We start from the raw sequence: 26,538 nt of genomic DNA, 5'->3' as shown, positions 1-26,538 counted from the left end.
TCATTTTCTGTAAAATGCCACTTTATGAATCATGTGAGCAACCTATCATTAGAAGAAATCCGCATCATTGGCCAATATGCATTACCATATGCCAAGAAAATTTAAAAACCATTAAGATAGTTATAGTAAAAAATAATTAAGTTATAAAAATGTTTATGAGAGGATAATTGAGAAGTGTGTGCGCAGTGTTTGGCAGCAAGAGTCAAAAACCTTGAAAATCAAACACACCAAAGAAGAACACATGCTATTACTTATATGAATTGAAAATAATAAAATTGCCGGCAACTGACCTTTTCAAAGTTCCTTCTCATACAAAGTTCCATCGCTGTAGCCTTCACCACATTCGCATCCATTCATTCCTTTTTCTCTCAAAGTCCAAGACGCATGCATGATCTGCCAAATTAACATGCTTTCCATTTTCTTCTTTCTCTTTTCCTCTTTTCTCATCGTTTTCTTCTTCCGCAAAACCTCTGCACTTCACATCCTCAACCAATGGTTCCTCTCCTTCGAAAATCGCCTTCACATTCACCAATCCTTCAAAATTCCTCGCTACAACCTTCATGCCCAGGAGAATCAACTCTACCGCCAAATCCTCACCTACCTCGATTCTCTCCCCTCCGTTCAAGACTCCGATTACACCAACCTCTTCTCCGGTACCAATCCCTCCGACATCTTCCTCCACCTCGACCCTAACCACACCGTCCACGATACCTTCCTCGGCGCAAAGCTCTCCTGGACAAAGGACGCCGCAGTCTCCGGCGGCGACGCGTTCGTTCTCCGAATCAAGAAGAAAGACAAGCGCCGGGTCTTCCGGCAGTACTTCCAGCACATTCTCTCCGTGGCGGACGAGATCGAGCAGCACCGTAAAAAGGACATAAAGCTATACGTGAACTCCGGCGCCCGCGAGTGGCGCTCGGCGCCGTTCACGCATCCGGCTAGCTTCGACACGGTGGCGATGGAAGCGGAGCTGAAGAACAAGGTGAAGTCTGATCTAGACCAGTTTCTGAAGTCGAAGCAGTACTACCACCGGCTAGGCCGTGTTTGGAAGCGGAGCTACCTCCTCTACGGCTCGCCTGGCACCGGAAAATCCAGCTTCGTTGCCGCCATGGCGAAGTTCCTCTGCTACGACGTCTACGATGTGGACGTGTCGAAGTTCAGCGACGGCGGCGATTGGAAGTTGATGCTGATGCAAACGACGGCGAAGTCTCTGATCGTGATCGAGGACCTCGATCGCTTGCTCGCACAACAGTCAAACACAAGCACAGCGAGTTTATCGAGCGTGTTGAACTTCATGGACGGAATCGTATCGTGCTGCGGAGAAGAGCGCGTGATGGTGTTCACGATGAACGAAACTAAAGAGGATGTTGATCAAGCGGTTCTGAGGCCAGGGAGGGTTGACGTTCACATACACTTCCCCTTATGTGATTTTTCCACCTTTAAGATTCTCGCCAGTAGTTACTTAGGGTTGAAGGAGCACAAGCTTTTTCCTCAGGTAGAAGAGGTTTTCCAGACCGGGGCCCGGCTCAGCCCGGCCGAGGTTGGCGAGATTATGATATCCAACCGGAATTCCCCCTCCCGGGCCTTGAAAACCGTTATTTCGGCCCTGCAGGCCCACTCCAACGCCCCCAGAGAGGGACAGAGGTTGAGTCACAGCGGGTCGGGTCGGAACGGAGATGATAACGAACCGGGTGCGGTTATATGTAAGGAGAACCTTCACACCGTGAAGGAGTTCCGCAAACTGTATGGGCTTTTGCGCTTGGGAAGTAGGAGGAAGGAGGAGTCCTATTCGGGGCCCATGGACAAAGAGCCTCCACGTATCGATGGTCGGGTCGGATAAAATGGGTCCGTTTTTTAGTGTAAATTTCTTTCCCCATTTCCCACTGATTTTTTTATTATATTTTTTTCAGCTAGCAATTACATTGTATCTACACACACAATTAATAGTAGGACGGTAAGGCCAAAGAAACTGCAATTCGCATTCTTGTTTAGTCCGTTCATAAGAATACAAATACATGTTTCACTTAATTCTTTAAATTCCTTTCTACGGTCAACGTTTTTTTTTTCTACTTTCACGTTGGGTCAACATCTTTATATGTGCTTGATTTTTCTACCCTGTAAACAAATATCATTTTTTTATACAATTACGAATTTTGAGTGATTGAATAATATCGGCGACTGTTCCATTGAAGACCATGGAATTTGAAATGCGCGTTCCACTTTCTTAATTTGTGGTCTACGGTGATGACCAAGTTCATGCAGAGTCTTTGGATTGAGGGTTGTGTAGGTTTTGGGAATGAAAGGTGCTTGACCTGATTCCAACAAGGTCCAATGATGATACTAGAGGTAGATACAGGTCCTACTCAGAGATTGTATTGTATTAACTGTAACCATAGAGAAGAATTGTGGGAACTGCTATCTTCATTCCATTAGCTGGCTTTAGGTTGGAGCATCCAAAACATTAAAACAAATAATTAATCCAAACCGCTGAATGAAACTCATACCTCGTATTATTGGTATTAGTGTATTTCAAATACTTAACTAAATCTTTAACTCCTCATCTAGGTCTCAGCGCAAGTGGTCAAACCAAGTATATTTGTCAAACCTTTCATCATCGTTTTAGAAAAACACAGATCAAATATATAATCTTTTTGTGCCAGTAAAGTGAAATTCAGACTTGAGTGAGGGAATGCTAAAAACTAATATTCCTCTAGTCATACATAAAAACGCAAAGTCTTCATTATTTATATGATTGGACTTTGATTACTTTGAACAAGTATCGTGGCAGTGTTTACTTTAATTACTTCGATAAATTGCGTTTGACTCCAATTTTTTTATAATGATTTCGTGCATTGAAAATTATTAAATGCAATAAATCTCTCATAATAGTACCTAACTTAACACAAATAAGATGGATGCGCCCAGTAATGTCATCATGTATTTTTTCATCTTTTTTTCAAACATTTTGACCTCATTTAGTTAATAGGAATTCACTATGTAACGCGGAATAATTTCAATTAACATGATTCAACAAATCTTTATGAAATCAAAAATATTCATATAAAATTGATATTAATGGAATATTCATTTATGAATTTAGGATATTTACATTATATATATATATATAAAATAGATTCTAAATTTACATTATATAATAGAATCTAATATAATTCTTTAAAAATATTTTATTTAATGTTTAAACAAATAATGTATTTGAATGGATTATTTGAATCTCAAACTCCAATTTAGTTATTATACATCTCGCTATGGTGAAATTGATATACATGTTGTTCTTAGGAAGCATGCTAGAGCTTTTCAGTTCGAGTTCGAGTAGCGACATTACATCTTATCTTCTAAAAAATAGGTCTTATAGTGAATTCTTATTTCTATTCCTAGTATTTCTATTTTTTCATTCAATATGATTTTGATATTTTTCACTTTATAGCATATAACATGGAGTACTCACTTCATTCTCATACGGACTAATATAATTATAATTTCCTTTACCCTTTTTGACTTGAGAGTTAGAGAATCTTCTACATATGGATCTTCCTTCATCATCTTCAATAACCTTGACGATCATACCTTGGAGTCATAACTCGATTTGCAAAACAAACTACATTCCTCCACCTCGGAAGATAAATGCTCTTTTCATGTAAAACTCTTCATAGGGTCTGGGTAAAACTCTTCATATGTATTTACTAGAAGAAAAATTGTTGTCTCATCATCAATGATCTCCGAGATGACCAAGGTTCTTCAAAAAATATGAAGAAAATCTATAGAATGCAATAGCTAGGATAGAGAACAAGTTTGATAAAGGCTTGGAGTTTTTAAAGGAGCAACATCAGGCTAAACTGAGTCAACCTCAAAAGGAGTTACAAGTTATTTCATATGACCTACCAAACCATATTATTTATCAAACTGCATACAAAGTCATATGAACCTCTTCCGAATCTCACCACCTAAATATCTTTATCTATATGATTAATATACTTGTAGAGTTAATATATCTCCTTCTAAACAAATTCTTAATCAATGCACATCCTAGCAATCTCCACACGGTATTTTTTTTCTTGAAAATACTAACTATGTCTCGATCACATTCCACATGATTCATATTTAAACTCATTCATCAACATACATTTCAATCACATATAACTTTATACTTTAAAATAGTTCGAAAATATCAACAATAATCACCTAACAATAAAAAATTTATAATTCAATTGAATAAATTGTTTTAAACACTTATATTGCATAAGTTTAATCAAATATAGCCTTTGAAAGTTGTAATCACTTACAATTTACAAAATGATAAAATTTTAAAGGATTTAATTCAATTTCATAATCTATAGAAAAGAAAAAAGTAGATAAGCAAATATGAAAATTTTGCCTAGCACAGGGATTTGGGATCGATTGCACCCTACAGTACAAGAAAATTATTAAATATAACCAAATTCAGAGGTAAAAAATAATTAGTCACTATATTGACTAAATTAGGTACTAATTTAGAAACTAGAAAATTATTGATATCTAATGTAATTTCTATTATTAATAAAATATTATAAAATGGTTTCTAAATTGATATCTAAATTAGCTATCAATAATTTTTTAGTTTATAAAATGGTCTCTAATTTAGTTAATATAGTAACTAATTATTTTGGTATCTAAAATTAGTTTCTATTTAATGATTTTCTTATAGTGTTAAATCACTACAAGAAAATCATGAAATAGAAACCAATTTTTAGAGACCAAAATAATTAGTTACAATAGAAACTAAAATAGAGACCATTTTAGAAACTAAAAAAAAAATTGGTTTCTAAATTAGTTTCTATTATTTTCTATTATTGTTAAATAATTTCTAAATTAATTAGATACCAATTTAGAAATTATTTAACAATAATAGAAAATAATAGAAACTAATTTAGAAACCAATTTTTTTTTTTAGTTTCTAAAATGGTATCTAATTTAGTTACTATTGCAACTAATTATTTTGGTCTCTAAAAATTGGTTTCTATTTCATGATTTTTTTTGTAGTGAGCTCAGTATTGCTTAGGCCAGGAAGATTCTGCTGAGCAAAATTGAGATCAAGAGAATATATACCTCATTTCAAAATTTAATTTGTCAAGTTAAACACATGTTTAAAATTCATAATACATATCACAAACAATTTAAATCATCAACCAATCATTAAATGGTTTAAAACTTTCAATTATTTTCATTAATTAACATTTATTTCAACAAAAAAAACACACTCTATAATAAACTTTTGAAACTTCTGACCCCTTCACGTCCAGATCTTCTAACTTAAAGTTCTATTGAAAGATAATACTAATCTCCCTTAATCGAAGAACTTATCTCCAAAACAATATTTCAAAATTTAAGTCATGAATGTTATACAAAAACCTAACAACATGGAACAAATTATCCAAAAATCACAAAATTTTAATATAAATTAATCAAGTTATTGACCCACCAAATTGATGATAAAATCGTGGGGAATAATGGATATTTAAAGTAAAAAAATAACTCACTGAGGTGAAATTAAATTATGAAATAAAGGAAAAGTTAGAATGTGAAAAAAATAGAGGGGAAGAGGGAGAATGAAAAATTAAGAGGTGTAGTATGAAGTTATAGTTAATATCTAATATGTAAAGGATACATTGTTTTACTTTAAAATTAAAGAAGTTGATTGAATTCTTTTATCAATAAAGAAATCAAATTGAACAAAATAAATAAATAATAAGAAAAGAAATTTAAGTCTTTAATCTTTTAATTTGTTGTTTACATTTAATCATTACAGTTTTATAGTTATTACAATTATTTTCTTACATCAAATTTCTTGTAACAATTATTTTAATTAAATATTTTTTGTATATATCTAATTATCAATTTATATAAATATAGGTTGTGTGAATGATCTTGAGACAGCATTTCCTTCACACCGATACTTGAGGCAGAGAAACAGTAGAGACAGTTCCAAAAATGGTTAAACTCAGTGTGTCGGGTTTAGTGTGGGACAAGACCTTCGCATTCCCCAAACCACGTTTCGTAATAGCGTCGTGCTTCTCAACGCGCGTCGGCACACACAACGGAACCTTCCACTGCGATGAAGCACTCGCGTGCTTCATGCTTCGCCTCTCCAAACGCTTCTCCGGCGCTCAAATTGTTCGAACCAGAGACCCCAACCTTCTGGAAACACTCGACGCAGTCGTCGACGTGGGAGGCGTTTATGAACCGCGACGACACCGTTTCGATCATCACCAAAAGGGCTTCCACCAAGTATTCGGTCACGGTTTCCATACTAAACTCAGTAGCGCAGGCCTTGTCTACAAGGTGTTTGTATTTTGTTCATCACTCTTTTTTCCTTTCACTGTTTTTGTCGTAAGTCAACCTAACTCATTACTCATTCCTATTCCTTTAGCATATTGGCTTGGAGATAATTTCAAATGTGCTGAAGCTTCATGAAGACCATCCTCATGTGCACCAGATATATCCTACTATATACAGAAACTTTGTGGAGGCAATTGATGCTATCGATAACGGAGTGAATCAATATGACCTAAATGAGTCTCCGAAATATGAAACTAATACCTGTCTGTCCTCTAGAATTAAACGCTTGAATTTGAACTGGATGGATCCTGACCAGTCTTCTGATAGAGAAAATGAGGTCTTTCATCAAGCAATGGCACTGGCTGGTGCTGAATTTTTGGACAATGTCAATTATTATGCAAAATCATGGTTACCGGCGCGGTCGATTGTGATGGAGAGTCTTGCGGCGAGGGAAAGTGTTGATTCGAGTGGAGAAATCATTAAGCTTAGCCGATCTTGTCCCGTAAGACACAACCCACAGTGCATTAAATTAATCTTACGAGATTTTAGTGGCTATTGTTAGAGTTTGCTCTTCATGGCAGTAGGAAGGGTAAATTACAATCTTTGCACGTTTTGGATATCGTTGTGACTATTATCTAACTGAAACCTTTTCTCACATGCTACACAGTGGAAACTTCACATACATGAGCTTGAGGAGGAAATGAAAATCAATCCTTCTATCAAATATGTTCTCTACCCGGTATGTATGTTTAAGCGAATTAGTCAAATGAATCTTCAAGATTTAGTGTAAGCATAAGTCATTGTTGCCCCCAAAATTATATACAGTTTTTTTTTTCTGATCATCATCATATCCTGGTTACGTGTAAATTTTAGGTTTCATTCTTTGTTTTCCCATTTGATCGACAATTTGTCTAATAAATGATTATTTTTTGTAGGATGATAGAAGTGAGAAGTGGCGACTGCAGGCAGTGGCAATTTCACCTGCCAGATTTGAGAGCAGAAAACCGTTACCGTGTTTATGGAGGGGTTTGGAAAATGACAAGTTGTCTGAGGTTGCTGGAATCCCAGGTTGTACTTTTGTACACATGAGTGGTTTTATTGGAGGAAATCAAAGTTACGATGGAGCTCTAGCCATGACAAGAGCTTCTTTAAAAGCTTAGGCAATGGTAGGTTTAACCCAATACCTTTTTCCCAAACGTTATTTTTTGGCCTCGGGCAATAGTTGAACATCTTAAGGAATCGAAAGCAACTGAACCAGAAATGCTTTAATGCGAAATTTGGTTTATTCATTGAAGCACTATGCATCAGTTGTTCAGAAACATGGTTACGCATGGCGCTAAATCACTCACTGCTGATAAATTATTGAACCCTTAACAGTTTATGCTAGGGATGCAATCTTTACAGAATGTAACCTGATATTTTTGTTATTAATTCTTGCATACTAGTTTTCCACACTAATAATGATATTACAATTCGTTGGTTCTATTCTTTATACGCATTTATCATCATGATCAAAACTAGGTCTAGGCTCCACTAATACACATTCTTGGCACTACATTTACTCCTCTGAAACACTTGGTAGATCCTCTTTAAACCACGAGTAAAGACCACCTTCGAGATGGAAGACATTGGTAAACCCATTAAGGACCAGCAAGTAAGCTGCTATTAGAGACCTGTGAAAGTATCAAGACGTGACAATCAGAGCAACATATCAATCATTTTAAGAGTCAATATCATTTCTTTTCATAATCACACAAGAAAATATGCAATTACAGAGTATAGCTGTGAGAGGATTACATATTGCATTGCAGACAACCGTATAACTTTCCTGATCATTCATCCATGCAATCCAAGTTATTAGCTGTACTTTTTTTTGTTTTAGACGATGAATAACTTATTTAGCGAGAGGTAATTGGTAATTGTGGTTGGATTTGACTTAATTCTTGTCAACCGTTCGTCCTGTTATTATTCCTTTAATTAATAGCTTGGTAGGATGGTTTACGATAATATATAGATCTATTCACCTGTCTACTTTTAATGTAGCCGAATCCGTGATTCGATGCAAAGTCCAGACACATCTAAATGATCGCTTCAGAATTGTATTACAAAAAGGATGCATTTCACAAAATGTCTACAACCAGTTTGGACTATTTTTTATTCTTAAATAGCATGTATGAATTTCTACTTGCAGAATTAAAAATCCAGAAGTAGAAGAAAATAGACAATTGGCCACAAGAAATTGGACATAGTTAATACCTTGATTGTTGACCTTCGGGCAGATTTTGTGATGGTTTCATTGTACCTCCAGCTGAGCAAGCTACTATTATCTTTGCATTTTTATCCAATTTGGCTTCAACAGCTGTCAGCATAACATAAACCAAATGTTTTATTTCAGAAAACAAGAAATGCAGGAATTCAAGCAGTGAGATGTTGAGGTAAATTAATCGTACACTGGATGAACTCGGGGTTCTCTTCAGTCCCGGCAAAAATACCAAAAAAAGCAAATGCAGCACGTCTTGCAATGTCCCATGCTGTCCACTCCTTTATAAGCCTATATATTTGCACATTGATAGCATCTGGAGGATGGGCCTGCACCAATTGTCAAACTCGTCAGTTTATCCTTTGTACCACCATACACACACACACTTATTATAACATTAATGTTGTAATGATTTATGGAAATCAGAAGGACCACAGAGACCAAAAATGCAACATGAATGGGCAGGCACGTTGGATTTTAATACAAAGCTTCTAAAATTTGTCCACTAACCTCTTTGAACTCTGCTTCTGGCCTTACGTCGAGAATCACAAAATTATTTTCTTTTTGAAGGCGCAGAGCTTCCTTTGCATCCACACTTCTTACCTGCAATGACAAACATATCTTACACCTTTAAATGTCTACTCTGCATATAATACAAACAATATATCTCATTTCCTTAATGCAACATTTGAAGTACGATTTATGATTAGTTATTCTATGATCTTTGGTCATTTCCTATACCCTCATGAGATTCTTCTTGTTTGTGTACTCGAGATATATATTGTGATACAAAAGCATTACAATCTTACATTTACCTTGATGTTCTTCACAATATGCATTTATTTCCATTTTGTCTGTACTCACTTTATCATGAAATGCTATGGATGCAAATGACAATATACTTGTTTGTGACACAGAGGTGGAGCTTTACCCTTTTTTGCTGCAGAACTTCTCGCTTAATCTTCCAGTCCTCTTCAGCTAATAACTCCAAGAAAAAATATAAAAAAGAAAAAAGAGCTATTATGGTTCTGTGATATCTTCCAAGTGCCATGTGAATTTAACTCAGTAAGAGTGTAAGAGTAATTTAGAACAAGTACCTGGCGACTTTGCTGGTTTTGTTGCTGTACTCTGGATTGTCAAACCTCTTTTGATATTCTGGTGAAGTGATCTTTTTCCTGTGGATTTGTATGATCTCACTTTCCCCCACCGTGAATTATGATCACGTGTAGCTTCTAAAGAAGGTACCAAAGAATGTAAAGATGATGTAAATGAGTACTGTAGAGCAATTGGTGCAAAAACTGGCATGCTTGGTAGCTCAGTTTCACTTGAAGATTAAGATCTGAGACTTCAAATGTTGTAGTTAAAAATGGTTAATATTCAATGATTGAACTAGAGTGAAAGGATCGGGGCTCGTGCTTGTGTTATACAGAGTACTGCGGGTAGTTTGTATGAGAAGAATATCTGCTTACTCAGGATATTTAGGGTCAGAATCTGAGATTGTGGTTGAGGTTTTACGAGCCCTTTACCATTTGGATATCTTGCCATCTCATCATTATCTCTCTCTTGTCTCATGCAAAGCTTGATTTTTACCAAATTTTATAACCTGTTTAATATTGTGAGAAAAAAATACATTTGGTTTTATATAACGTTCATTCTCTTAGAAGAATAATGCATTATGGTTAGTTTAGAGGCCTGTAACACAAGAACTTTGTTCATCCTTAAATACATAATCCTTAGTTAAATGTTATTATTTTTTTAGCAAATTAAAAAACTTACATAGAGTACAAATTATTGGAATAAATTAATAGATACAAATGTCTTAAATATTTACTATAAATGTACACAAAAACAAGCGAGTTCGCAAAAAAATAGTATTAAAGGACATTTTTAGGTAGTTTGCCTAGCACACACTTTTTTGCTATTTTCTATAATTCATACTTGATAGATACTAGATGAAAACACTTTGAAGTACTTCAATTTAATCTGAATGTAGTCACAATAAATGTGAAATAAATTATCTATGTATCATACTGAAAATTCAAATTGTAGAAACATTTATTTATTATCCAATTCTTTTTTTAAGTATTAAATATGTATAAAACATCGAGGTCGAGTGAATCACGTCATCAGTATCGGAAGTCGATCAACTGGATAGAGTTAATACATTTAGATAAGATAAAAAGATACGCGATAAATCTGATAATGTTGTTTTAACAAAGATATGTACTAAGTACGACCCATAAATGAAATAGTCCACTATAAGCACTATATATAAATATGATTATACAATAATAAGGTATGCTTTTATCAATATATTATTCACTCTAATACATAATATTTATTTGATCACAACCTTGAGCCTCAGTGACTAGGAGAGATTACTAAGAACATCTCGATCATTCATATTACAATCAAAGAAAGAGGAAAAAATTCTTTCAAAAAAAGCATAGACTCTCAAGGCCAAGCCTATCGAGTTTGGGGACTAGTGAATTACACATGGTCGAGTTTGGGGGACTAGTGAACTACACATGGTCGGGAAGGTCATGTATAAACTAAGACCACTTCAAGAACCTAAAACAATAAACAACTCAATAATGACTAAAAACTAATTAATAAACTCTAATCAATACATATTGTAGACTAAAAAACGAAATTAACCTAAAATATTGTGATAATCTAAGTTAAACATGAACAATGTTCTCACTCATCTCTATAATTAGGTGAATACCCCCACATAGTAAAATATACATCTTTATAACATTTAATATTTTAGTTACCGAATACTGACTTGAATGCAAAGAATATTTTACATGTATTCACAATTCTGATTAAGACTAAAGAATAGCTTTTATATAAAGTTTCATTTCAACGAGATAGAAAAAAAAATACATCTTTTTTGTTCCATATAAACACAGTTATCCATTTTTTATTTATTTTTAAAACGATATTATATGATTATTTAACATATGAGAATACGAATTAAAATAATAAACAATAATGAGTAGGTTTAGTATTTAACTAATATATGGGCCGAAGGTAACTATGATCCATCATTGGCTTCTTCTTCATGCACCCCACGTTTTTCTTCCTACACCCCCAATATTTTAAATATTCCAAAAGTAACTTTCACCTATAATTTGAAAAGGGACTCTCTGCTGGACTTTCATTGTAGCAGTTCATCTCATCATTGAAATATCAACTACTGTGGAGAGTCTTTGCAATTATTCGGAGCAAGGTGGAGCAATACGCAACACTGTCGAAGTATTGTTTGGGTTGTAGAGGCAAGAGTTAAGTTTTTTTTTAAAGGCATGACGGTTATGGAGATTTAGGGGTTACCGGATATCGGAATCCGGTAATATATTCCAGAGTCAAGAATCCAGAATTAATTACATTGTGTTTTCCGGATGAGGGGGTGTTCCAGAAGTTAAATTATCATAAATTGTTGTTTTCTGGATTGTTGAATCTGGAAGCCTGAATTGTATTACGGATTGGTGGATCGGGAAGCCTAAATTGCATTATGGATTTCTGAATCCGGAATTGTTTTTTTGTGTTATGGATTCCTGAATCCGGAATAGTTTTTTTAAATTATGGATTGTTGAATCTGGAATGATTTTTTTGACTTATGGATTCATGGATCCGGAATGCAATGATTTAGTAATCAAGAAATTGAACAAGAATTATATGATGGGGTTGATGTGTGGGATGATGATGAATGTATAAATGCGTTTATCACTTTTCTTCTGCTGGAATTTCCCTGTCGTAGTTCTATCTAAAAGAGTTATATGCCCAAACCAAATTGATGGATTACCAACCGAATGATAATATATGTTTTTCATTTTTTTATTGCTGATAAAAAAAAATATTCTAGCTATCAAGTAAAGATGTAACTTTGCTTACTTGAGCCAATAATATGTGAAAATTCAAAGGAGGAAACATCTTCAGTTGGTCTTATAATTCATATAGTAAAGATCTCCCATGTTGGATTCCAAGTCCACACTTTGCATGCTATATACTTAACTTTTGGTTTAATCATCTATTTAATCACTTTAGTTCACCTATTTAATCATCATGATAATTGTTGTAAAGGCTCAAACATCATAGTTATTGTGTTGTGTTGTTAATTTGGTTTTTGTCAGAGACTAGTGAAGTTGTTGTAGAGATTGTCACTAATCAAAACATGGGAAGAAAGTGAAAAGTCAAAAACAGAGAACAAGTAAGTGGCAAAGAAGTTTTGCATAAAATATTGTTACATTCCCTTTTCAGCTTAAAAAGAAACTGATTTGATCTTTGGTTGTTTTTGGTACTGTACTTAGTATTGGAAAACATTATGATAATTGTGAAGTTTGAAAAATATTTATAAATAAGGAGTTCTAATCATTTGTTTTGCTAGTTAACATCAAATGTTCATATTATTTCAACTAATTTATATGGATTTGATGAACAGGGAATTCAAAAATTCAGAACTTTCCCAGATCCATAAATTCAAAACCTTTCCGTATTCACAAATTCGGAACTTTCCTGAAACTACAAATCTGAAATTTTACCACAAACATAAACTCAGGATTCTACCAGATTCTATAATCTAAAATGAAGAAAACACTTACGAAAAAAAAAATTCATAAAAAAAAAAATGTGCCTCCATCATTTCCCGCTGAACTTCACTGGAAGGCCACGCTTTCATTTGTCGCAAATTATAATTTAGTTTAGTAATACAACTTAGAATCCATCTGTTTCTCTTCTTTCTAATCATATGGTATAATTAAATTACTACGCTTTAAAAAGAATTGTGTTATCCTTTTTCCACAAAAATAAAATTAAAAATTAAAAAAACATAAATATTTCATGTAAAATATATTTCTAAAGTTTAAACAAACAAAAGAATTTTTTTTAATACCAGACTGTTTTGCAATCAGGTTTTCTTTCATCATCTTCGTACTTTCTTCCTGCCTCTCCATAAATATAAAGAAAATTCTAAATTATTCTTAAGTTGAAACATTTTAAATACATAATTCAAAAATCTATTATAAATTATACAAACTAAAACTCAAAAATATATTATAAATTGTACTGTATAGAATACATCTTTTTATTTAATTATATAATTAAAATTTAAAAGAATATTTTAAATTGTGTGATCTAAAATATATTTCCAAATTTTATGATTAAAAAATAAGTATTTTAGATATGTCCAACATCCATAAAGGTGTAAAAAGAAATAATGGAAGTGCAAAAAAGTAATTGTTGTTGTAAACACAGGAATATAGTATAACTTTGCCCCCTTGCATTATGGGTGTTTATTCTTATACTCGAACAAATTTCTTCCTTCATTCCATTATTTTTGAAAGACTGTTTTAGTCCTTTTAAAAATGTCTTATAGATTATTCTTTTCGAAATGTTTTCAAACATACTTTTTAAACACATTTTATGAATTCTAGATTTAATATTTTGGAAGTCAAAAAATAGGTTATGGAGAGAATATTCTTTTTTGTCTTCCAGATTTCCTATTCAGGAAATATATTTTATTTACGAAAGATCTCTTACTCTGGAATCACCCAAAAATGTCAAAAATAATTTGAGTATTATGAAAAATATAGAAGTGCAAGAAGAAAAAATGTAAAGTTGCAGGAAGAAGCACCCTTGCATTATATAGATCACACTAAGCCCAAATACTTTTTAAAACTAGAAGGGGCCCAAATTTTAGTATGAAAAGTTTTACTATACTCAAAGAGACTACACATTTAGATTTTATTTGAGAGAACTTAAAAGTACCTTTTATTATTCAAGGCAAATTCTTCCTCCACTTCCATATTTTTCCTATGCATCTCCATGTTAATTATGAAATTTTGATTTTAACATTTTTAGAAATTTTAAATAACTCTAAATGAAGCATAATTTCATATTTTTTAATAATCTTAATTACACTCTTATACCTCTATACTCTCTTCAACATTTTTATTCTTCTCAAACCACAACATTTGAAAGAACAGTTCTATTATTTGACATATTTTAATTTACTTCATAGAGAAATCTATACTTACGAGAAGATTTGGATATCTTATAGTTAGAAGTTTTTCTTTAGACAACATCATAGAAATTCTATCAAGAAAATAATTATTGTTACACTTGTAATGATTTCATGAAGTGAACTATTATTGTAATGTAACCTGATGCAAATTGCAAACCCTCAAAACTAAAAATTTATTCTACATTGCGAAGATAATTTTTTCTTTTGAGTTTTATACTCCATTTTTGTACATCGCTGATTTTTTTTTAAGTTTTGTGATTTTTGGGTTGTACACCACCAGTAAAAACACCATAAAATTTACCTCAATCATCAACGTTCACCACCATCCACTACGAACAACTACCATGACTTGAAAATAAATAAGTATTACACTCTCCGCATTATTGAAATTTTAGAAAAATATATAAACACATAAGAAGGTACGGAGGGAGGGGTAGGGAGAAATTGCCTTCTTCAAATACTCATTTCTTCTTTCTTTATTTTTTTTTATATTAAAACTTGAAAATTGGACATTGAAATTAAAAATAAAAACGCTTTCTCAACTTTGATTGGGACATAGTTATAATTATTTTCGCCATGGTTTCCCAGGTCTAAAAAAGTAGCTGTGCTAAGACTGATAGTTTTAGGAAAAGCAAGCATCTGCGATGTGTAAAGCAGTGATGACATTTTTTACAAGTGACCAATTTTAGAGAAGAAAGAGAAATAGGTGTAATATGAAAAGAAAGTTGGAACATGAAGTTGATTTTTGGAATAACATAAATTAAGAAAAAAGTGTAGCATTAGTCAACGTAACGTCGTGCATAAACGTTTGTATTGAGATAAAATTGCTGCATTACCGACATTCCATATTCTAATAATTTTATTAATTTTTGTATGAATATCTCTACCTTCCACCAACCCCCACCCACATGCTTAAGACTAGGATCATTAATGAGGACAACTTTGCTCCTATAAACACCACTCTAAATGCATACAAATATATTAATTAATGCTATTCAAACATCCATTATCAACTCCATTCTCCTTCATAAATATATCCTTCAATAAATACTAATTCTGCAATCTACATTTAAGCAATGAAGATTGCACTGATTTCTACAAAATTATAATCCTTTTAATACTCACCAAACCTTTTTTTATTGTATTTTGTTCACATTTTGGGAGTTGGAATTAAAGCTATAAATGATTAACATCAAAACGCTAGTTGGTTGGTTTTCCTGCAACTTACCAAAAATCTTGTTTCACTTCCACTGGTTGCACCTTATTCAACCAATGAAAAAGATTTCATCCGATCTCAAAAGCTAGAGTTGAAGATTGTGGTTTCGTTAAGCGAGCATATGTGATTGACTTATTTATTTGTTTGTGGATGGAATATTTGCTAATAGTAGGCAGTTTTCCATTATTGTAGGAATAAACACTATTTAAATTAAGGTAACCATGCATTATAAATAGGTTTGTACATTTTAACTATTTACAAGTTCTATATATTTTTATATAAAGATTAAAGTTTTTTAAAAATATATTTGTATTTATAAGGATATCTAGAACAAAAATGAACTTATTTTATTTAAAAATTCGATCGGATAGAGATATTCCTTAACTCCTCAGCTACAAATTGGTATAATCAAATTATAAAATAGATAAAGATTGTGAGAGAAAATTAAGAGATAAAAGAATACGGAGAAAAAAAAAAAACATGGTAACATTTTATTTTTTAATTACGCTAGTACATGGTTAAAATATATTTAATCCTTATACTTATGTATCAAAATTTGATACTGTTATTATTTGTATTTATTTAAATATTTTATAAATAAATTTAAAGAAAAAAAGTAATTTATATATTTAAAGTTTTTTTTTTTTTGTTCCGATTCAAAGTTGGAGTAACTTAAAACTAGAACTAGAGTATTTGATCAATTGCTTTCTCATTTATAAGGAGATTTCTCTTGAAATGTGAAACCCTATACATAAAGGGCTTGTTTGCTTCCAGGGGTGGTACTGTTGTCGACGACGGAAGTCACAACACCACCCCATTTGGATCCATGTATTGTTGCGGGTGAGGGTGGAAGGAAAGAGAAATGGGAGTGAATTTCGGTTCTCCCCAAAGATGAAGAGAAAGTTGAGCTGAGGAGAGCGAGTGCCACGTCATTCATAGTAAGTTACTTTGGTGCCCTGCTTTTGTGCTGAACAGTGCCCCTGCATGCATGTCACGTGAAAGCATCAGATTCCTGACTTGGCTCAGGAATCGTTTGACCGTGTGAAAGTGTGAAAGGTGAGTGAATGCAGTGGGTGAGGTAGGTGGGTGTGGAATGAAGCTGGCTATATAAAACGAAGCATGAAGGTGGTTCCTCCATTCACAGAAAAGCAAAGAAAGCGAAGCCATTAGTGTGTGTAGTGTAGTGTGGTTGGAGAGATTCGTAAGCCATCATAGTTTGTGGTAGGGGCTTGAGTTACGTATAGCTTGTTCATCTCACGTCCTGGGTTCATCTCTGTGGTTCATCTGGGTTCATCGGTGGGTTCCTCTGAGGTGAGACCATGTCTTTGAATGGTGCTTAATCGATTATGGTTGAATTAGAACTGGTCACATAATCGATTATGGTAAAGATAATCGATTAAGTAAAGTTAGTAATCGATTATCTGTAAAAATTTCAACCCATAATTGATTATCTGAAGTGTGAAAAAAGGGTCATAATCGATTATGCTTGTTTTTTGCCTACTAACATAATCGATTATCCATGGATAATCGATTATCCTATGTATATAACTGAAGGGATAATCGATTATGTTCTAAATTTTGTGAAATTCAGTGTTTCTTAATTTGTTTTATGTGGTTTTCAGGCACTCGTGGTGGTGTGTTCTTCATCCTATCAATGATCCTATTGTGTTGTTCTTGCTTATCTTCATGTTTTTAAATTTTTTATGTAAAGTTATTTTTTTTATTTCTGTTTTATATTTATGTTTGGATGATTATGGTTTTGTAATATAATTTGTTTAGAATTTAGTTTAGTTAATTATGTTAAGGAGTTAGAAAATTAATGTTGGTTGTAATATAATTTGTTTAGACTTTAGTTTAGTTAATTATGTTAAGGAGTTAGTAAATTAATTCCTTTATTTGATTTATTGTTTTAATTTTTGTAGATAGTTATAATTTTTATAAGATTTAAGAAAAATATTTATTTGTATGAAATGAATGATTTACAGATTGGAACAAAAAATTGTAAAGTTTAGGTTTTTTTATTATAGTAAACATAAATTATTAATGTTATAATTAAATCAAAATAAAAAAATGTTGTAGTGATTAAAGAAAACTGAAAAAGTTTAGATAAATATTGTTTATAAGAGAATAGATTTATTTATTTTAAATGATTGGACAAAAAATTATTAATGTTCTCATTAAAAACATTAAAAAAATGTTTTAGTTATTTTTGTTATAAGATTTAATTGTTTATAAGAAAAAAATTAATGTTTTAAAAATGAATATTTTTACAATTGGAAATAGAAATTTGTAATTTGTTGGTTTTTTAAAAAGTAATTGATATTTTAGAAGTGGTATTTTTAATTGATATTTTAATAATAAATGTAGAAAGTAATTATTTATTTAAAAATGAATTGTTTATAAAAAAGATTTAAAAAATTTAATTTAGACAGAATGGAATTCAAGATTTAATAAATATTTTTATAGGGTTTTCTTTTTGTAGATTTAACCTAATTTATTAATGTTATAATTAAAAACATTATAAAAATGTTGTAGTAATTAAAAAAAACAGTAAAAGTTTTGAGTAAAAATATGTATTTCACCTTAATTATTGGTGTTAGAATTAAATGTTATAAAAAAAAGTTATAGTAATTTAAAAAGTCAGAAAAAATTTACATAAGAAATATGAATTTGTAATAATAATTGTAGATAGTTATTAGTGTTTAAAAATTAAATTGTTTATAAGAAATAATATTTTATTTGTAAATAATATTTTTACAGAATACAAATAAAATTTGTTAATCTTTAGTTAATATTTTTTGAGATTGTAAATAAATTATTTGGTTTGTTTATATTTATTTGTTGTTTGATTAAATTATGTTATTGAATGATATAGTACTTTTTATTAATTTTTTTATTAAATTTAATTAAAAGTACGTTTTAGGGTAACTGTATTGGTATACTTTTACCCCCATACGGTAATCACGTTCGGTATGATGAGGCAGAGATGATACACTTTGAGGAAATAGTTGCAATTTATGACGATCTTGTTGCGGCGAACATGAATTTAATTTCACAAATCGAAGAACAAATAAAAAAAATAATCAAGGTGCATCAGTCATGATTCTTTGTATGATTGTTTTTGGATTGAAATTGTTACGCACGGTGCCTACTACAAGCAACTGTATCCGTGAGTCCCAACCACAAAAAGAGCGCCGCAGACAAGAAATGAGGGGTACTTATGTTATTGTCATTGTTGTTTTTATTTCTAATTTTTCATGTTGAACATTAATGAATTGTTATTGTTATTTTTGACGTTGACATTGTTATTGTTATTGTTAAGGTTTTATGTTATTTTTCATGCTATTTATTTACATAATCATATTGTTTTTAATGCAACTTTTTTACCATCTTATTACTTCGACAACATTGATTAAGTGTCATTCAATGTCTGCGTATCACAACACGTCGTCATCTAGTTGTACTGGTTGTAGTGTGCAAAAACGTGGTATTTTTACTCATGCTACTGGGAGCACAAGTGCCTTCGTTGCTCCTATTTGTGAATGTGGACAATTTGCTGTTTTGAGAATAGCAACAACACACACAAAAAAATGCTGGAAAAAAATTTTGGGGTTGTCCCAACTACAAGGTAAAATTTATTCAATTAGGTTTGAAACAAACTTAAGAATGTTATTTTAAACTTATTCATTGTTCAATTTTATTATTTTCTTCAAAACAGATTAGAAGTGGCATGGTTTTAGGCTGTAATTTTTTCAAATGGTGCATTGAAGACGTTGCCGATGAAAAAGATGAAATTATTATCATACAACGGAATAAGATATGTCTTCTAGAAAACCGTTTGAAGGTCTCCACAAGAAAGATTCAAATGTTATTACTGAAAATGTCTTTTCTTTTTCTAATTAACATTATTATGTTCTTCATGTAATGACTTTATATTATATATTTTGACACCTACTTAATATTCATGTTATATTCTAAATTTCTATTTTCTTTTAAAATATATTCATTTTGCTATTCATAATAATGAAAATTATTATTAAAATTAATTATATATATATATTTGTATATATATAACATAACATAATTTAAAAAATCATTTATAATATTAAAATTATGTAAATAAATTAACTTAAATAAAAAATAATTTTTAATTAATAAAATGTTAAATAATAAAATTATACTTTAATTTTAAATTATAATTAACTAAAATATGAAATAGGATTAATCATTATTTATTCTTTTTTTATATACAAGGGTAAAATTGTAATCTTACAAACTTTACTATTCAAAATAATTTATAATATTCTTACAACTATCCCATCACTCACAAATTTCAATAAATTTTTCTCACATGTCCACACTAACATACTCCAATCCAAACAACCTCAACTTTCTTCACACTTCTACTCCCACTCACCCTCAACTTTTCACTCCCTCACACCCTCTAATCCAAACACACCTAAGAGAATTTATAAAATATAACTTCTTTACGTGAAGCAAAGAACTCAAAGTAGTGGAAAATTGATATTTTTTTTTCTCTATAAATTTTATTATCAAAATGAACAACTGGTCTTTAAGTGGTAACTTTATATTTATTTAGAAATGAAATCATGACACATAAAACGACTTCAACTGTTTCTGAAGTTTCATCCTTTGTGAAGACTGCAACATTTTTAATATTTGCATTTTATGAATTTTTATATATTAAAAAAGTCAAAGTTTTTAATTAAAATTTCTGAATTAATTATTATAATTATAATAATATTACTTTTATAATTTTAAAAATAATATTTAGGTGTTTATTTTTTAGAGGTAGTTAATTTTTTAATCATAAATTTTGAATAATTTCTTTTAATTTAGGATTGATAAATTGAATTTTATTCATATAACTTAAAAGGTTGAAATAAATTATAGAGAATATTTAAAAATATTTTCTATTTTTTTAAATAAAAGTAAAGTGTAGATTTAAAGAATAATTTAATTGAAAAATGTATAAATCATTTATTAATACATGGATTAATTTTTTTATTTCACTAATTAAATTTATTGACATAATTTAGTAGAATTTTTTTATTGTAATAATTAAAATGTCTATATATTTATTATTTTGTCGTGTAAATTAGAAGTAGAAAACAAAATTGAAATAATTTATGGTACCATCTAAACTAATTTTACATTAAAAAATAAAATGTTACTATTTCCACTACCAATAAAGTTTGTTTTAAAATTAATAAATTTTTTATTTACATCTATTACTATCATTTTGATATTTTAATATATTTTTTTGGTGCTATTAAAGGATAAGTAAAGCTATGTATGCCATTAATCTTTAAAATTACACATTTGATCATTTGTAACTAGAAGAAGTTATTAGTTAATCATAATATAATTACCAGTTTGTTAACTTCAATGTATTATTATGATGAAATTACCAAATTTTAGTATATTGATATTTTTGTGGACTCTTCCACTAAGATGCTAACAAATGTGTGGATGTTTTTCTATGATGTTTTACCTCTTATAGTGTAAAGATTTTTCCATTTCAGATACTCATGCATAAAGAATCATATTGGTCACAATATTATCATGCATAAAGAAACATATAGATATTGGTTATAATATTATCAAAAGTAGATGATAACGTAAAATATCATCTAATAATTATTTATTTATGAAAATAAATTTTAAGAAATATTTACAAAAAATATAAAGTGAATGTAGTGATATATTTAATTAACTCAATCTTCATAATAGTCAACATATAATCACCATATTCAACATATAATCCAATATCATGGATTCTTATCAACCCACTATATATACATATGCAAATATGTCTAATCATGTAATTGGTAAAGATAAAAATAACAATAGTATAGTAATAATGTTGATAATTATGGACATAGTTATAACATGGAAATGAAAGTTTAACCATCTTTCATATTAAGGACCTAACTTAGGACCCATCTTACAATAAACACAAAGAAGATGCATATGACAAAACATAAGAACAATTTATGCGACAATTTTTTATAAATAATTTGATTGTAAAATTCCTTTTAAAATATTAGCTTATGTGCATTTAATAAAAAAATATACTTCATTTTAAATATTTACCATTATTTGTTTGAACTTTTAATTTACATAAACAAAACTCAATTGAATATTTCTAACTTGTTTTTTTTTTCAAAATTCATCATTAAAAAAAAAATAAACACCTGAATATTATTTTTAAAAATATAAAAATAAAACTATTATAATTACAATATTTCAGTTAGAAAATTGAACTTCTAAATAAATATAGAAATTCATAAAATACAAAACTAAAAACAAGACCGTTACTTAAGTGGTGCTTCTTAACAACAACAAAAAAGAGTTAGTTATGAATTGGGTAAATAAAAGATTTACTCATTTTCATAAAACTTTTAGAAGTTATCTAAATCTGTAATTTGATATGAGAATTGCAGCATTATAGTGAAGAAAAACCATAGAATATATAAACATGTCAGGGGTTTATTATTAGTTTGAATTTATTTTATTTATGATTTGTTGTTTTTATTTCGAAACTTAAGTGTTTAAGGTTACAGGGATAACATTTGTATCCATTTGTTTAGGCTTTGGGGAACCACAAATAAAGTGCACAAACCTTACCAATCTATGGTATAGGGTGTTAAACAATTCCAACCAATTCATAAAAGACATGTCTCTGCACTTTGACTCAATGTTTCTTGTTCTTGCTAGCAATGAGGCCAGAGGTGGACAATACCCTACATGCTGAAAAAGGTTTTCTGGAATCTAATTATTTGTTTATTACTCTTCAATAAAACCATTCATTCCACTCATAGTTTTGGGTGGAGCCCCATGTGGCTACTACTTCCTTACCATTTATTGCATGATGAGATGAGTTGACAACCTAACTAATAATATTTAATATACTTTCCAATAACTCTCCATTTACACATATTTTTTTTTTATCAGCAAATAACAATGAAATTAAATGAGACCACTTCATGGGTGGTCAAACCCTTATACAACAAAATAGATTAAGAGTCTTTTCATCTACATATCAACCAAAAAACCTCCTACTCTCTATCTCATCTCAATCAATAATAAAAGAAACCAAAGAAACAACCTTTTACATAAAAACTAAACAGAATGCATACATACCAAGGATTCAAGACACCAATCAGAAAATGAGAAATTAGCTGACGGTATCTTTGATGAGAACATTTACACTAATCTAATCTAATCTAGGTGACTCATTATTTTATAACATAAAACAGATTTTCTACTCTTTTTTTTTTCATCACATTGTATCTTTTAATAATATGATTTAAATTATTAATAAAGTTTGTATATCCCATCAACACATTTCACATTTCATAACTCAATACGTATATTATGCTTGTACAAATAGTACCTTAGTGAGAATCACCATCTCACACATCAATCATATCATTAATTACATATAATTTAGATGTTAAATATTTTTCATCACCTTCCATTAAATATATTAACAAATATAATCAAATTTTATGAAATAAAGCATTCAAAAGTATAAAATTATATAACTAATTATAATTATACAATATTTACACTGAAATGAGATACTCTTCACTTGAATGTTATATATGCAGAATTAGAAACCTTGACAATTCCTAAAAAAAAAAACAAATGAAGTTAAAGATTTCCTTAACTCAATTTACATCCTACATTATGAACCAATTCAATATTATATAATGTATTACATAATGTCAAGATAATGTGCACTATGTATCACCAAATTCAAAGGCTCTTCTACTAATAAAGTAGATGTTTAAAACAACCTTCAATTCACATTTCCTAAATTCACTAGATTGAAATATTGAATCAAAATAATAATTTAAAATAGATTTGAAATTACCAATCATTTTAAAGTTTATAATCTCAATCTAACATATCCTTAGATTAAATATATAGGCATGTAACAAAATTTCCCAACTTTTTTATAACTTTACATACTCAAGACTCATACATTATATAAATCATCCCAAAAAATATACATCATCCAATAGTTATTCATTTTACAACAAAAATGGTTATACTCAACTAAATTGAACTAGAAAACTACTTAATTCTTCGCTTTTTCACATGCAAACTAAATTATACAACTAAAATCACTTAACTTAAAAAAAATTAAAAAATAGTTTTTCTTACTTTAATTTTCATTTTACCTTACATATAAGTTTTGAAAGGAGAATGATTCAAGAACACTAAGAAACTTCTAGATTACTCAAAGAAGTCAAACCTAGTCATATATCAAACACCCTAGGTCAAGTCAAAAACCTAATTTTTCACTATAACCCATTAACTCTAATTCATTCCTTCATTAAAGAAATTAAAGAAAGACTATAGAAATTAAAGAAAGTAGAGAAAGATATTAAAGAAAGTAGAGAAGATGATATTGAGAAAGTCAAGGTGATTGTAAAGTTAATGGGAGGAAGAACATTAAGGGATTGTAAAGTTAAAGATAAAAAGAAAAATGAAAATGAGAGATGAAAGAATGAAAAATAGAAGTGGTTTGTTTCCTGAGAAAGGAAAAAACTAAAAAACTTTTCAAATAGATATGATACCCTCTTCTTTACTATTCCAACCTCCCTACCTCTCCTATTGTCTTTAAATTTATTGATCTTTTATCCCAACAACTAAAAGTCCATGTTATTTATATTTTCTACACTACAATTTACTATTTTCATTCCTTCAATTAAACTCACTTATCCTACTACACTTAAATCTAAAACAAATTCTAATATACATATCCCTCGTAACTAAATAAGTTTTAAACATGAAATAAATTTACTTTTATTGTTTAAAAAATATTTCTCACTCATATAATCACATAAAAGCAAGTTTTCTATAAATTGGATTACTAATTTCGTTTCTAAAACTATAACACTAAGTGAAATTAATTATTAAAATTAGGAAAACTAGCAAAACAATCCATAAAATTACAAACCATCAATTAATTTAGTCTATATCTTGTTGGTTAGTGACATTTATTGATAATAAAAACAAATCAACTGACACATCAAATGTATGTTCTAATGATAGTAGTTCACATAAGAAAAAAATAGAGTTGAGGATAATAGAGATAATCTTTTATTAAGAAAGGTTGATATAACATAATGAAGGGTATGACATATATTGATGGTGGTTACCACCAAATATTCTAATGTTTAAGTACATAAATAAAAGTGAGAGTGGAGAATGAGTGTATTGAAACTTAGTGTTTAAATTGTCCTTAATTATATAATTTTGATTTAGACTTAAATAGTCATTATGTGGTCAAAATGCATGTGGGTGATATCACAAAGTCAATTAGGTTTTTCATGTTTGATGTGTGAACTTGCAAGAGGATACACATAAACCCTAAACATGTGTCATGTGTGTTGTTTAAGTGCATAAGTGATCTAAGATTACAAACTTAATTCATTATTCATCAAGTGATGCGGATGTAATGTCAAAGAACACGTAAAATAATGGTTCTCATGTCAAAAATCTCTACCTCTAGATTAAAAAAAAATTAAATATCTTTTTCGTTCATGTACTATAATAAAAAAATGATTTTCGTCATTGATCTAAACTTTAGACTATCCCAATGTATTTGTAGTATGAAAATTATTAGGATGAGTTCTCATGTATGTGAAATTGGTTCAATTTAAGGTTCCACTTCATCAACCATTGAAAGTAGTTATAGTAGATATTAGTTTGCAATCAAAATAACAACGAATTTTAAAAAGAAACAAAAAATCTTTGAAAAAAACTAATAATCATTTCACACAGAAAAATGATTGATTCCAATAATTTTCATACTACAAATACTTGGATGATCTAAAGTTCAGACAAAAAACGAAGACAAAATTCATATTATAACACAAAAGAGAAAAAAAAATATATTTTACCCTTAAAAGAACTGGACACATATTTAAATCGTTATCATAGCATATAAAAAAATATTGACACATTATGTTTATTATTTTTTTCCCTAGTAATTTTACCTTAGTCTTCTAGTCTGTGTTGAAAAAAAAATATGCAAACATAGTATCCTTAAACCAATTTGTTAGGTTTACAATACAGACTCGACCTTTTTAATAACTTGATTAAAGATACATGTTCCATATAACTTGGTTTAAGAGGTTACAATGATTATTTCCTCAATTGTAAATTAGAAAGTACTGAAAAGAGAAAAAGATTATTCTTTTAAACAATATTTTGATAAGTTTCATCAGTGTGATGTGACAACTATATTACTCATATTTATATTTTTATTAAATAATATATAATAAATTTTGTGAAAACTTACTTAAACATTTATTAAGTATATTTTCTTAAATATTTTTTATTTATTTCATAATTAATACTTAAAGCACTAAATAGTTTTTTTATTTATTTAACATTTTAAAATTATCCTGATAAAATTAGGATTTTCTCCATGTGTATCATTCTAATTAAGGATGTACGTAAAAGACTAAAACCTAAATTAATTGAGGTTAAAAATGGGTTGTATTAGTTCATATAGCATATAATATGAGTTAAAAAAATTGATTTTAAATTAATTTTAGTTGTTGGATTTGTATTAAGAAGTTGACTTTAAGTCTAACTCAACTTTATAAAATCGACTTGTAAATTGAGATTTATACTCATTTAGATATTATTGAATGTTATTTT

At 29.8% G+C, this 26,538-nt stretch overlaps 3 protein-coding genes across 4 annotated transcripts; 2 read left to right on the top strand and 1 right to left on the bottom strand.

Moving 5' to 3' along the window:
• Window positions 1-275: 275 nt before the first annotated feature.
• Window positions 276-2,034, top strand: LOC137821823 (AAA-ATPase At2g46620-like). Its single transcript, XM_068626589.1, has one exon. It carries the CDS (start codon window positions 389-391, stop codon window positions 1,835-1,837), a length of 1,449 nt encoding a protein of 482 aa, XP_068482690.1. The 5' UTR covers window positions 276-388; the 3' UTR covers window positions 1,838-2,034.
• Window positions 2,035-5,921: 3,887 nt separating this feature from the next.
• LOC137820419 (uncharacterized) lies at window positions 5,922-9,942 on the top strand. 2 transcript variants are annotated; one of them, XM_068624503.1, is made up of 5 exons: window positions 5,922-6,333; window positions 6,422-6,832; window positions 6,998-7,069; window positions 7,266-7,496; window positions 8,726-9,942. In XM_068624503.1, the coding sequence occupies exons 1-4, from the start codon at window positions 5,983-5,985 to the stop codon at window positions 7,488-7,490; spliced, it is 1,059 nt and encodes a 352-aa protein (XP_068480604.1). In that variant the 5' UTR covers window positions 5,922-5,982; the 3' UTR covers window positions 7,491-7,496; window positions 8,726-9,942. The 2 variants fall into 2 exon arrangements, 1 of the variants encoding a protein (XP_068480604.1); XR_011082624.1 differs by lacking the exon at window positions 8,726-9,942 and having other exon boundaries at window positions 5,933-6,333; window positions 6,422-6,919; window positions 7,266-7,331.
• On the bottom strand, window positions 7,728-9,940 carry LOC137820420 (rhodanese-like domain-containing protein 14, chloroplastic). Its single transcript, XM_068624504.1, has 6 exons — window positions 9,688-9,940; window positions 9,522-9,568; window positions 9,101-9,193; window positions 8,781-8,919; window positions 8,587-8,689; window positions 7,728-8,003 (listed from the first exon to the last, which is right to left on the bottom strand). The coding sequence occupies exons 1-6, from the start codon at window positions 9,893-9,895 to the stop codon at window positions 7,889-7,891; spliced, it is 705 nt and encodes a 234-aa protein (XP_068480605.1). The 5' UTR covers window positions 9,896-9,940; the 3' UTR covers window positions 7,728-7,888.
• Window positions 9,943-26,538: the final 16,596 nt, after the last annotated feature.

This window comes from Phaseolus vulgaris, chromosome 9 (assembly GCF_000499845.2).
Source record: "Phaseolus vulgaris cultivar G19833 chromosome 9, P. vulgaris v2.0, whole genome shotgun sequence".
In the NCBI taxonomy this organism is placed as follows: Eukaryota; Viridiplantae; Streptophyta; class Magnoliopsida; order Fabales; family Fabaceae; genus Phaseolus; species Phaseolus vulgaris.
This window is presented reverse-complemented; position numbering and strand designations above follow the sequence as displayed.